General features: G+C 39.6%; 1 protein-coding gene across 10 annotated transcripts in view; it reads right to left on the reverse strand.

The window, feature by feature from the left end:
* Positions 1-12947, reverse strand: part of epb41l2 (erythrocyte membrane protein band 4.1 like 2) — a 42302-nt gene that overhangs the window by 17687 nt on the left and 11668 nt on the right. For all 10 annotated transcript variants that reach the window (XM_041976761.1, XM_041976754.1, XM_041976759.1 and 7 more), the window contains exons 2-12: positions 11510-11745; positions 11187-11372; positions 9547-9798; positions 7025-7129; positions 6833-6875; positions 4538-4613; positions 3414-3510; positions 3152-3276; positions 2759-2846; positions 412-564; positions 198-295 (exon numbers count right to left, since the gene is read on the reverse strand). In XM_041976761.1, coding sequence (XP_041832695.1) covers positions 198-295; positions 412-564; positions 2759-2846; positions 3152-3276; positions 3414-3510; positions 4538-4613; positions 6833-6875; positions 7025-7129; positions 9547-9798; positions 11187-11372; positions 11510-11731 — 1445 coding nt within the window. In that variant the 5' untranslated portion in view covers positions 11732-11745. The remainder of the gene's footprint in view (positions 1-197; positions 296-411; positions 565-2758; positions 2847-3151; positions 3277-3413; positions 3511-4537; positions 4614-6832; positions 6876-7024; positions 7130-9546; positions 9799-11186; positions 11373-11509; positions 11746-12947) is intronic.

Below are 12947 nucleotides of genomic sequence, written 5' to 3' on the forward strand. Positions count from 1 at the left end.
GCCTCAAGCATCAGGCTATTAGATGCATTCATACAGACTTCTGCTGAGCCCAATAAAGCATGTTACCTTACTGAATCTCATCTAAAAAAATAATAAAATAAATAAAACTCTGCCTCCTGACTACCAGACTGGAAATCTGTGCTCATACACTGTGTGTGCTTCTCAGGGAGTGTTCATGTGGTTGTGTGTGTATCTACCTGAAGAAACTGTGATTCTCTACGCAGACTTTCCACAGCCTTTTGGCAGATCGATGATTCTGGAGTTTAAATCCCACTGTACTCTCAAACTGCTCCGTCTAGCATGGAAACAAACAGGCAGCAACAACATTGTTAAAGTGGCTTTATTTCATATCAACAGAGGGGGAGGGAGAGCTGGGTGGATTAAATCTCAGCATCTTAAACTTGTACAAACCTCGCCTGGTCTGATTTTAATATAGAAGTTGTTCCTCTTGTATGAAATCTTGAGTATTTTGGGCCAAGCGAAACGATTTATCCGAAGTCTGTCTTTGTAGACCAAAAGTCCGTTGGCACACACACCTAGCATGATGTCCACACCCTCTGAATCCTGTAAGTCAGATAAAAACGTACAAAAGAAATAAATCTGTTAATGAAATTACTAATTAATCTCAGCAAAACATCTGTATGTGGCACCAATTTGTCCAAATCTGATTATGCTGTACATCAATTGATTTTTTAAGTAGTCTTCTTAAGGTCAGCGAAAACTCAATTACCACAAACAAACTGTCATTCAGTACAACTGTAACACAGTTAGCTGGCAGACTAACTCACTGTCAGAGCTTTTAAATCCAAGGCCATCTGGTAATGGTAAGGCTGTATTGATTACAGTAGTGAATTAACTGAGGAAAAATCTGTTGGACTAATGGACAGTGCAATATGCTGATAATGGACAGTTATCACACACACACACTCATCACATGGCATTGCCATGCTAAGAGCTGTTAATCGATTTTTGTCCTTGTGGCGCGACTAAAGATACATTTTAGGTCTGGCTGATTAGACTGAAAGTAATCACCAGCTGAAAAAGCATGGCAGGTTTTGTTTGTGTTGAAACCTGCTGTCATGAAGTCACTTAGTGGGGTGGAAATTAGCCCAAAGGTGGGACTATAGCTAATGTAGCTAAAGCATGTGATGATAATTTACTAGTAACTAGTACCTCACCTTACTGGAGTGTGTCGCTTTTAAAAGTGAAGCTGATATTTTTATGTTGCTTAATATTCAGGAACATATAGGAGGATAACAACCACGGGGAGTGTGGCATACATAGAATATCTACCTAAATATTATCTTTATTTGATTTTCAGTACAGTCAACATTATTATTTACATAGATGCCTTTTTTATTCTGATAAAAACCCAGACTTTATGTTGTCAGATTGTATTTTTTTACACTACACGAAGTACTCGCTTCTAATGCTCGATTAAGATACGAGAAACTGTTTTTTAAGTTTATCTTGATATTCCACCCTGGGAGCAAAGACGCGTGTTCTCGCCAATATTTACCCAAACTCTGATAAAATCTAGAGGAAATTGTAGTTTCTTCAATGCACTTTACATCATCTTTATTGTGTGCTTTTTGGGGGTTTTTTTTCACTTGGACTTTCAGATAGTCATATGGATCAATCTAGAATTTGCCTCTGATTTGGCTCAAGTTCTGTAAACTCCAACATTTGCCTGCTATATAAAAAATTAAAAAATAAACTTAGCCTTTTGTTTAAAGAGCGAGTTTTTTTAAACTTCTTGCTTGTCTCTACACTTTTGCTCACAGTAACTTTTAAAAGTCAGTGAAAGTGAAGCAAAAATTTCCTGTTGGTTATCTTTTATGCTTAATTCTTCATATAAAAACTTGCAGGTAAAACCCATCTTTTATTATCTCAGCATCAACGTGAACTTAATGAAATGAGTGAAAGAAATAGCAGTGAATTAATAACTTCCTTAAATTTTAAATCTCAGTGATTATTTTCTATTGGATGCTATATCCCAATAAGATGATGTTAAGTAAATCTGCAAGATTAATGGATTTCACTTCTTCATTGTTGTTAATATGTATAAAAGTTAAAAACTTAAAAGAAAAAGCTTGCCTGTGTTTGTTTAGTGTGTGTTTTTCTTATTTAACCCATAATGCTTAAAACAGCTTCTTTGTGGGTTTTAGGGTTATAAACTTACACAATATATTAAATAGAAAAGGACAGAAATAAATCAACTCCATGCATTCCCACAACTTCGGTATGCAGTAAAAAAAAAGATTTTCAGCATTTGAAGTGCTCTCTCTGTTGCACTCATCCTGTCCCCCTTTCTCTGTTGCACACAAATGAAGCATGCCCTTAAAGGGGACTTGCCTCTTTATCTCCTTCAAGGGTCTATTCTTATTTCTAATCTTACCTTATCTGCTTAACCTCACTACCCCCCTCCGCTCCCTATTTCTCTTTCCTCCAGCTCATATCTTTTATTTCAGGCCATCTCTTCTGCGTATTTAACACATTTTTTTTTCTTTTTTGATAAAAGACACAAAAACACATAAACATGCAGTCTGCTGATGACCTGCTATCCCTCAGTGTGTGTGAGAGAGAGTGGCTGTTCCCATGGCAATGGCCTCCCTGAGTGTTTGTACAGCTGACGCGTACAGATACAGCAACGCAAACATGCAGACACACCAGCACACTTTCCCACATCAAAGGAAGTGTGCTAATCCCCACATGTCAACAGCAGTGGAGAGGAGAGGCTTCATTCATTTATTCATACCTTCGCGTGGTGCAGGTCCACCCCGTACATGGACAGTTTCTTGGCATTTTCTAGAAACTGGGTGTCGGCCTGGGCTGGGGTCATTCCCCTATAAACCAAAGGAAAATAAATAGAGCAAAAAAGAAAAGAGAATAAAAAAATGATAAATTAATACATTTTTAAAATAATCATATAGAAATATTACAAGAAATGTATTTATTAATTTTATAAATGTATATATTGTAAGAAGTATAACAAAAAAAATCAATGTTGCGATTTCTCTCTGGGATAAAAATTTTTCATTTCTTTCCATTTAATGTAAAAAATATCTAAACCTTGCATTGACCTTATTTCTTTTTTAAAAAAATATATAATAGAACAGAAACATGCAGATGTTACTGATGTATTTCTTACCTGTGTGTCTTGTGGAGTTCGAGAATCTTCTCCTCCATCTCCTTGTTCTGACTCGGTGCAAAAGTCAGCTGACTGATGAAGTCCAGAGGGCGAGGCTGGTCAGGTTCGTAGTCACCAAATTCTGCCTGTAAACCAGTTGTTTTTTTTAAATAAATAAATCTAGCATGACAAAATTTCACATTAACCCACCTGCATACCTTACAAGTGCCTTCATACCAACACAGGATATTAGATAAAAAGAACACAAGTACACATGCTGTACCTGCAATGTGTACGACCCCAGCAAAGCATGAGTCACAAATGAGCAAGGCAGTCGTCCAGAAGCTACATCATCACGCAGCTGCAGACACAAAAGGTACCTAGAAAGATGATAAGGAGGAAACAAGTTGTCTCAAAACTAGAAACAGAACTCCTTTTAAGCTACTTCTGATGAAGAGCAGACCCGTTGTTATTTGATAATAAAGTGATCTGCATAGACCAGCTGCCTCCGCTCTCTTTAAAGGTCTGCTGATTTATGTTTTCCTTGGGGATGTGTCTGTAGCTCAACTTTATTAATGTGTTGGTGCATTGTGTTTTCATCTGTTTCTGCAGTTCTGAATCCTCCAGTAGTCGATGTAGATTTTGAGATTTATTCTAAATTACGCCTGCAGTGACACTTTGTTTGGGAATTTTCTTCTTGAAAGAAGCATCGTGTGAGTGAATGAAACACCTCCTGGGTACTGAGAAATGTATCATTGTGCTGAGAGGAAAAAAAAAATCTGTCAAAAAAACCCAGTCACTCAGTTACATGGCTCCTTTTGCACTAGGAGGGAAATGCAGCATGTCGGCATTTTGATATGATTACATAACAGCCAATAAAGAGAAAAATATTTAATAAATGAGCATTGCTGCACAGTCTTTGACATATGTGGAAAACAACTACATGACTGCAATAACTTGTAATGTCATTGCAGTGCTTGCAATCAATATTACAGATGTAAAACACCTACTAATAACGAATAGGAATGATCACGTTTTGCAGCATGTCAGTGGTTTGTCCTTGTCCTATTTAGCCTTTTGCTTCAGAGTTGTTGCTATGCTATTAGACATCAACTTCACTCTAAATGCTGTGTGCTTCAGCACCTCTGTGTGTGCATGTGTATAAAACAAATGAATTAACAATGTGAACAATGCCACCTTGCTGTTACTTTTACAAATTTGCTGCATTTTATTGTGATTTATTTGGTGTTGACTCAGTCTAATCATGTTGGAACTAGCAAATATGTCTATAGTATAGTATTAATTGGCATTAGTATCAAGGAACTAAATGTAATGAATAATGAAGCAGCAAAATAGAGCAGGCCATTTTGTCAAGGTTTGATGGAGACTGAAATTAGGTCTGTGTACCTCGTAATGTCCTCTGTGAGCAGTGAGGGGTCAGGAGGGTAGAACTTGACATTGAATGCAAACTGCCAGTTGTTACCTGGAGAAAAAGAATTATTCAGAGATGCAACACAAGGAAAAAGGGATAAGAGAAAAGTGGTCATAATCGGGGTGGGTTTATCACAGCCATCTGGGTGAAGTTTTAAGAGACACTGATAATGTAGAACAGTTTTTTGACAGCACTAAGCATATAACACACACCAGCAAGCAGATCTAATGTTGCATAACCTCGTTTTAGCTTTGCTAAATTACAAACTGTAATCTCAATCAGAAACAAAGAAACATCACAGCTAACATCTTCCTTATTGTGACATAATCATTTAGCTCCAAAATTTAGTTTTATTCCAACAGAAGGCCATGTTGTCATCCTCTTTACCCTTTCTGTCCTGCTTGGCTCCACCCAACAAACCCCTCACACATGCACACATGAATGCACACACACTCAATAAAAGATGAAGATCACGTCATCTGGAAAATTCAATCTGAGAAAACCTGACATCACAGCGCAGCCATTTCCTCCTCCGAGGTCATCCATGTGCACACGGGTAAAAATCCTCACATGCACATAAACAACCACATGCAGGTTCAGAGGCAGCTGGTAGAAAATGAATAGATGCAACAAGTGAGTTAAAAACTGCATGAAGAAAACTTTACTGATCATTTCATTTTCTCCAGCTGCTCTCATCATTAAAAGTTCTAAAAGTGATGCACCCAGAACTAAAAGAGGTTAGTTTGATGATGGAGAAAACCTACGCTTTTAAACATTAACACACACATGCAGCTGAGCTCTACTGACTAAATCCAGTTCTGTTATGTATTAAAATGGAAATATTTTACTAAAGGCATTTGACTTAAGTCAGCTTAATAGTTTTTTTTAGGGGTGGGGGTCTTATCATCTCTATTAGCTTTCTGATATCTGAATCTGCAACTACTCGGAGTACCTTTTTCTTTGTATTTCACTTCAATTTTTGTCTATTATTCATCAGTGATGCCTTCAGTATCTAACTGACCAGCAGTTCATCAAAATGTTCGGTGGTATTAACTGCATTAGCTTTGACCTCGTTTTCATTATCCATGATGTGAAAGACTTGGTTTGATCTCTTAACCCTCTTGTCATCTTCCATTTTTCTATCCCACCATTAAACCAGGAAGCTGGAGACAATAAAAGCAGGCTGACTACACAGCTTAGGTTGTAATGACCTGAGCGGTGAGCAACACATGGCACTGATGTTGGCTGTTACACAGACCTCTGACCCCAACTCAACACAACGCCCAATGAAACCTGCAAAGCAAACTTGTGACTAAGGTCACGAGGCTGGATGTGTTAATCTGTCAAATATCTGCAGACTTTAATTCTTCAAATGTCTTCTAAGAGACTGAAAGGCTAGTTTTTTTTTTCTCCAAGCCCAAAATGTAGTAAACCAGAGTCAAGATGTCTGTTTGCAGTCTGATTTCAATTTAGAGCCGGATGGTGTCAACCCTGTCATTTACGCGGTGCTCTGTAAACACATATACAGAGGCACTGTGTGCAAGCTCAAATGAACATAGGCCCACACGGTGCAATTTCTCTCACACTGTAAACATTCACACACAGAAAAATGTGCTCAAATGAGCACATACAGGCAAATGCACAGCACTTATCTTTGAACCACAGGCGCGCACGGTGACATGGCCACAAAAACACAGGCATTTGCGCACAAATCGTACACAGCAGTGGTCACACACTTGCACAAACCCACACACATTCTGCAATCATCAATACATCAACAAATGTCAACTTATTTGTAAATTAAAGACATTGTTCTGCAGTTACTACCATGCTGCATGGATCTAAAAACTAATATAAAGCATTTTATTCTTGGTAGCCCCTCCACAACAACCTTGTTGTCTTTCAGACAAAATAAGCAACACCTCATCTTACAGTCATAAATTAGCAACAGTAAATAAAAAGGTTGATAAATAATGGAGCAGAGTGATCACACCCTGGTAACCTCTTCTACGCTGCCAGACTGCTCTCATTTGGTTTCAAATACCTTTGTTTAATTGTGATACAGTTTGTTTTTCCACTGATATGAGAAAGTCTTCGTTTATTAATTCAGTATTTAGATTTCATTCACTGTTTGACTGAGAGATTGTCAAAAAAACCAATGAGCCATTAAAGCAGAATGAAGGAAAAGAGTGAATGTTTGGATGGATTTGGGCATCTAAAAGTTAGAAAACACAAAAAAGCAGGAACGTAATTTGAAAGATTAAACTTACTGCGAATCTGTCTCTTAATTTCCTTTGTGGGATCCAACCAACACTGGAGTATCAAAGAAGTGGAGACAAAGTTGAAAAAGTTAACCTCTGTCAGATACACAATACAGGCTTACATCTCTGACGTTTCAACAAGAGTAAATTACTGACTTTTCTGGCCCGTTACATCCAGCATACATATGAATAGATACATACCTTCTGTTCATGGCTGTCTTTGTACGTCAGACCAAAGTAGTCTTTCTCCAGCAGATTAAGGTGCTCACACACCTTGAAGAATAAAAACTGACCCTTAGCTCGTTTCTGCAAAGAGACACAGTAAAAAAGAAATATTAGTATTTCTGTATTTATTTTCTGAGTCTTTATTTGGCAGGAAATAAATAAAGATGTTTAAGTAAAACTTGGTGGCATTTAGTTCAACTAGTTGAGCAGCCACCTCGTGTACAGTTCCTCAATTCGACCTAAAAAAATAGGACTTGCTCTGTATTTTCTACAGGCATTTAAAAAGTTCACAATTCTCTGTCAGGAAATCTTTATTTGTTTGACCATCTGCTTTCTTGCTAATTATCTTCATATGTCCTTGTGCAGCACATTACTTCATAAGCTTGATATTCAGACTCAGCTATGACAATGACATTTAGCCCTCTGCATGCATGCACAAACACACAACAGGACCCTTCAGATAGAAGGTCAGGAGAAAGAGGGTGGAAAGATGACAAAGAGTGAAGTTATTTCTTTTGTTTTTTATTGCTTATTTCTTCTCAGTTAGTCAGTGTAGCCTCAGTGTAACACTGGTGTACAGACAGAGCAGCATAGCACAGACAGGCGCACAGACGGGGCAGGGAGTGTGGTGGAAGTGGAAGGAAGAGGATGAAAGACCGCATTTTTCTTCTTGTCCTGGGACAGCTGAAAACATCTGCGGTATTTTCCTATACTTGGTAAATTTCAGACGCCACATACAAGCATTCACGATGGAGCTGAATAACCAGTGAATGTGAGAACGCGACCTTTTAGACTTTCCATGTCTGAGTCTCTGTGCTTCCAAGTAATACACTACCTAGGGACAAAAGTACACAGTGTGATTAAAGAAACATGTATCCACTAATGTTTTGCCATCACTTGTGATGTGGTTTGTCACATCAAGATGTTTTTATTCTAATCAATATGAAAGGAAAAATGAAAATAGGCTTACATTTCCATGTAACTATAAAACTGCGAGATCAACAGGTGCGATCAAATGCAAATAATGAGGGACGCTTATGATGATCCTATAAAAAAATATCTGTCTTTCCTCTCTGGTAAAAGATAAGTCAAAGCAGCAATGTGAGATGTGAAAACGTCTGCGATCTGAAACCTAACGAAATTCTATGAAATGCTACTTAAGTCGTGTGACACAAAAATCCTGTTGAAACCGATTCTAATGAAGTTCTTAGAAACAGCATTAGGACCATGTGATACTAAGACTTCACTCTGAAATATAGTTTTCATTCAAAGAGAACCACAAGAAATAAAGTGTATATGAAGTTAAGAACCTGGAATAAATCTGATACCATTGGTTAATAGATTAGATTAATGAGGATGATGGAAGAACAGACAGGAAGTAAGAGTACAGAGTTTATTTGTGTGTGTGTGTGTGTGTGTGTGTGTGTGTGTGTGTGTGTGTGTGTGTGTGTGTGTGTGTGTGTGTGTGTGTGTGTGTGTGTGTGTGTGTGTGCGTGGCACTGTGTATGTCAAAAGCCTGCTGGGCAAATTTAATCTCTGGAATGCATTGTGAATCTCTCCTTCTCGCAATCCAAACTATGCCAGCATGTGGAGGGAGAGAGACAGATGGGTGAGTGTGAGTGTGAGTGTGTGTGCGTGCGTGTGTTTGTGTGTGTATGTACTATAGGACAATAGCAGTTAGTTGCACTATCAGCGTTATCTGTTGCTACACAAAGCAGCTACTGTTCAAATGACCGTAGACTCTCCCAGGCATGCTGCTGGGCGTTGGCATACTGTAGATCAGGGAGCAGGTTTGCCACAATTAAATTACCAGAGCACACTACCAAAAACCCTAATGTTAAAATCCTGTCTTGGGAAAAAGGTCTGCATTCTTTTTAAGTGTCCCTGAGCCAGAGATGCAAGCATTAAGAGCTCCAGTGGACCTGCACACTGGCTATTCTAGGCAGCTTCCCACTGAATGGGAACAAGTGTGGGAATGTGAGGGGTGGAAGGGCTAAAAATGTGCAATGGCTACTTGGGAAACAAACTTTCAAACTTAATCTATAATAATAAAAACACAAATGTACATGGATGGATGGATAAAACTGCTGTAATAGCCACAATGAAACATGCATGATGAATTATAATTCTGTGTCTATGTGGGGGTCTTTGAATGTGTACAGGGGGTGTAGGGCACGTGCCTGTGATGAACAACATATGCAGAAAACTAATCTGGTGAGTCCCCCCCTTAATCTGCTGGGTGTGTGTGTGTTCTAGTCACCAGACAAGCCCCTGCAGCGTGCTCCGCTTTGCACTGCATTTATCCCCTGAACTGTGCCCCGACCAATGTGAGCAGGTGCTTCCACCATAACTGCACTTTGAGTTGTGTTCATTGACAGGGTGGCACTAACATGTCACCTCATTGACTAACAGAAGGCTGTAAGAAAGATGCTGTACTGACCATTTTTATCAGAAACATGTCCTACGTGAGAAAAGTGGGTGATGTGTACAAGTCTTACCTCCACCTCACAGGCGAAGTCAGTCCCGTCCAGAAGGGTTACGTGACACACCACCACCTTCATCTTAGACTTTCTAACCAGACGAAGAGGAGACTGGAAAATGGAGGTCTGGCCTTCTCCTCCCTCTGCTTCAGCCTCCACCTGTGCCTCCTGCTCTTTCTTCTCCTCCTCAGCTCCTTCTCCCTCTGTTGTCTCCTTATTCTCTTCTGGACTTTTCTCTACGCTTTCTTCCACCTTTTCTTCCTTGGCTGGCTGCAAGGAAAAAATGAAGAAACAAAAGAGTTGCTCACTGTGGCTGCCAGATACAAGCTTCCAGTCTTCCCAAAGAAGTTGTCATGTCTTCATTAGCATGTGCGACATCAGCACGGTTTTCTCTCGGTTAGTGTTCTGGTTTAATTATCTTTCTGGTGTGAAGCAGTTCTAAGAAAAGGCAGGCGTGTATTTTGGACTGATCCCTAAAATGTTGATGTCACTGGGTGGGCCTGGGTGGCTTCATGTGATCACTGGATGGAAGAGTTCTTGTGTGCATGTGGAGAGCAGCTTTGTGTGTGTCTTACTTTTATTCTTTCTGGACTAAAGAGGAGTTTTAAAGGGGAAAAACTGTGTAACGAAACACCATCTATGGGCTCTTGTTTATCTGGTTACCATAACATGCAGCTGACTAAAAGAGGGGGGTCAATGTTTGGTCAAAGTGTTTTTCACCACTGTTTTTACCTTTATTGCCTTCAAAGCAAAAAAAAAACAAAAACAAACACACGACACAACTTTGAAATGACATTAATTACACATTGATCTATATATCCTCTGAAAAGCAAGATGCTTTTCAATGAAAAAAACACTGGCTCCTGAAGTTGCTTTAATCAGTCAAAATCATGCTTTTCTATAGTATCAAAATATAGTCACTCCACCTATGATTTGTTCCTGGTAAGACATGAATCTACCAAAATTACATTGCCAACGGGACGCTGTAGAGCCATGTGGGAATCCCAGATTAAGAGCACATGTTTAATTTTCTCTGCCGGAATCCAGCTGACCCTTCTCCCGCTCAGATTTCCACCCAATCTTGCTCAGGTCAGTGAATCACCATCATTTATCTAATATGGGGCAGGTTTTCTATGCTACAGCTGTACACATAGCTCAGCCCATTAGTCATTTGCTTGCTCTGATGGGGTTTCAGGACCCAAACCAGGTGTCATCAACAGGTCTATACCTAGTAAAGTTGAGCGGTTGATGTTAGGGTTGTTTGGTTAATGGGTATGGATTCATATTCAGTAATTCGGCAGCACTGGATGTTCTCAGAACATGCAAACATAAGCAGACATTGTTTGGTCTGTTGACATGAATATGGAGCCAAAACAGTTTATACTGTCTCTTTAGGTGCAATGGATTCTCTGCAACCTTCATCCCAAACAGGAGATGCTGTTACTGGAAAATGGCACCACTACACTGCAGGGATGGTACTAGACAAAGTTACACAAAACATGCAATATGCATGCACAAATACAATTTCAGTTTCAACTTCTCTGTTACACAACATTAATTTAGGCTTAAGCCGCGGTTCTCCATGTCATAACCTTGTGTATGAACTTGATTTTACACCCCCTGCATGCAGCGGCGAGAAGGAGAACTGCACTACGTACCTCAGTGTCAGCACTAGCGTTGGAATGAGATTCTGCTTCTTTTTCCTTCACTTGCTCCAACTTTACTTCCTCCTTCTCTTCCACCTCCTCTGCGTGACCGTTTACTTCTGGGGCAGGCACCTCCTCTTCCTCCTTTGCCTTGCTATCAGGGTCCTCAGTGGGCGAGACCTCCTTTGTTGGGGAGGTCTTGATGTAAAATTAAAAAATGTAAAACTCAATACACATGGTCATTGATTCATCACATGCTGCTGGATTGTAAAATATCTCATTCTTAAAAAAAAATTAAATGAAGTCATAAGATAAAAACAAAAGTATGATTGTACCTGGCTTAGAGACTTTTGTTTCTTAAGCCATGTTGGCAGATATCGAGATATTCCTTTGCTCTCTTTTCCTTCTTTTGGCTTCTCCTCTTTTTCCTTCTCCTCTCCCTCAGCGTTTGATACTTCCTGCGTTTCTTGCGTGGCGTTCTCTGATTGGTCTGGCTGAGCAGCTGACTCTTCTGCTTTCTCCTTCACCTCTGTCTCAGAGCCCGCTTCTGTTGTCATGGTGATGGGTCAACCTGAAGAGACAGAGGATAATGATAGAGGAGCATTAGATGCAATTTTTTATGTTTTAAATAAACTGATGGAAATGTTTTTATTATATTGGCCTTTCTTTTTTTTCTGTGTTTTTTTTTTTTCTCAGATTGTACATCATACAAAGAAAAGGACACCTAAACTGAATATACCATAGTTATATAAGTACACCAGTTCTGGTTCTTTGGCCTACAGCTGCAAGCAAATGAGCGCATAAATGCTTGAAACATTAGCTCTTAGGTTTCCTTCCAACGGCACAAAAAACACAATAGTTTAGGATGTCATTATCCCTCACAACAAGTTTCATGTAGGTCAGCAGCTCAACAGCTGGTTGCAAGCAGTCACATACATACGCAAACACAGGAAAAAAAGGCTGAATTACTCAATTCTTAATAACTGAGTCACTGGTTTTACCCTGCAGCTGTGGTCAGCACACACTCTTCAACCCAAATATCTCTGGCAGCACTGTCCACACATACCCTATCACAGCTACAGACACTTTTATTCAGTGTGACATTAATTTTGCTGATGACACTACGTGGTCTGACATCTGCCTTGAAGGGAAGTTAGGGGAAAGAATGTAGAAATTGACCCACTAAGGGTGTCTACCTGCAGGCACAGCCTGCCGTCATCTGGTGTTTCTGTTTGTACTCAAGCGACTTCAGACCGAGGGATAAACATGAATCATACACAGCTAAGTCACTGTCGCTCGCTGTCCTTTCCATTGTTCTAAACCGTTTGCCTTTTTTATTTCTTTTCTATCACCCAGACTATGTTCATCATGCCTCAGCCCTGATTCCATTATTCATAACACTGTCTGCATTTTACTTTCTGACCATCTTACCAATTTCCTGACTTTCTTTTTCTGTGCCGCCACCTTCAGTAAGAGAGGACACACACACACACATAAACATCCACAGTGCAGCAGTGGTGTGTAGGGAGGGGGCGGGACTAAAAATAGAACAGGTCTTCTTACGCATGATCGGCTAATGAGGCAGGGAGGGGAGGAGGAAAGATGGATAGGTAGAGGTATGTGTGCAAATGTCAGGGAGGTGAAAAAAAAACTTTATATTTCTGATTGAATGAAACACAACAGGTCTACTATTTAACATTTACAAACAATCTTTTTGTGAATAATTCTACTGTAGAGTCATCAACAGGTTTGTTACCACTACAGTTCCTACTC

The sequence above is a fragment of the Melanotaenia boesemani genome, chromosome 22, assembly GCF_017639745.1.
Source record: "Melanotaenia boesemani isolate fMelBoe1 chromosome 22, fMelBoe1.pri, whole genome shotgun sequence".
NCBI classification, from domain to species: domain Eukaryota; kingdom Metazoa; phylum Chordata; class Actinopteri; order Atheriniformes; family Melanotaeniidae; genus Melanotaenia; species Melanotaenia boesemani.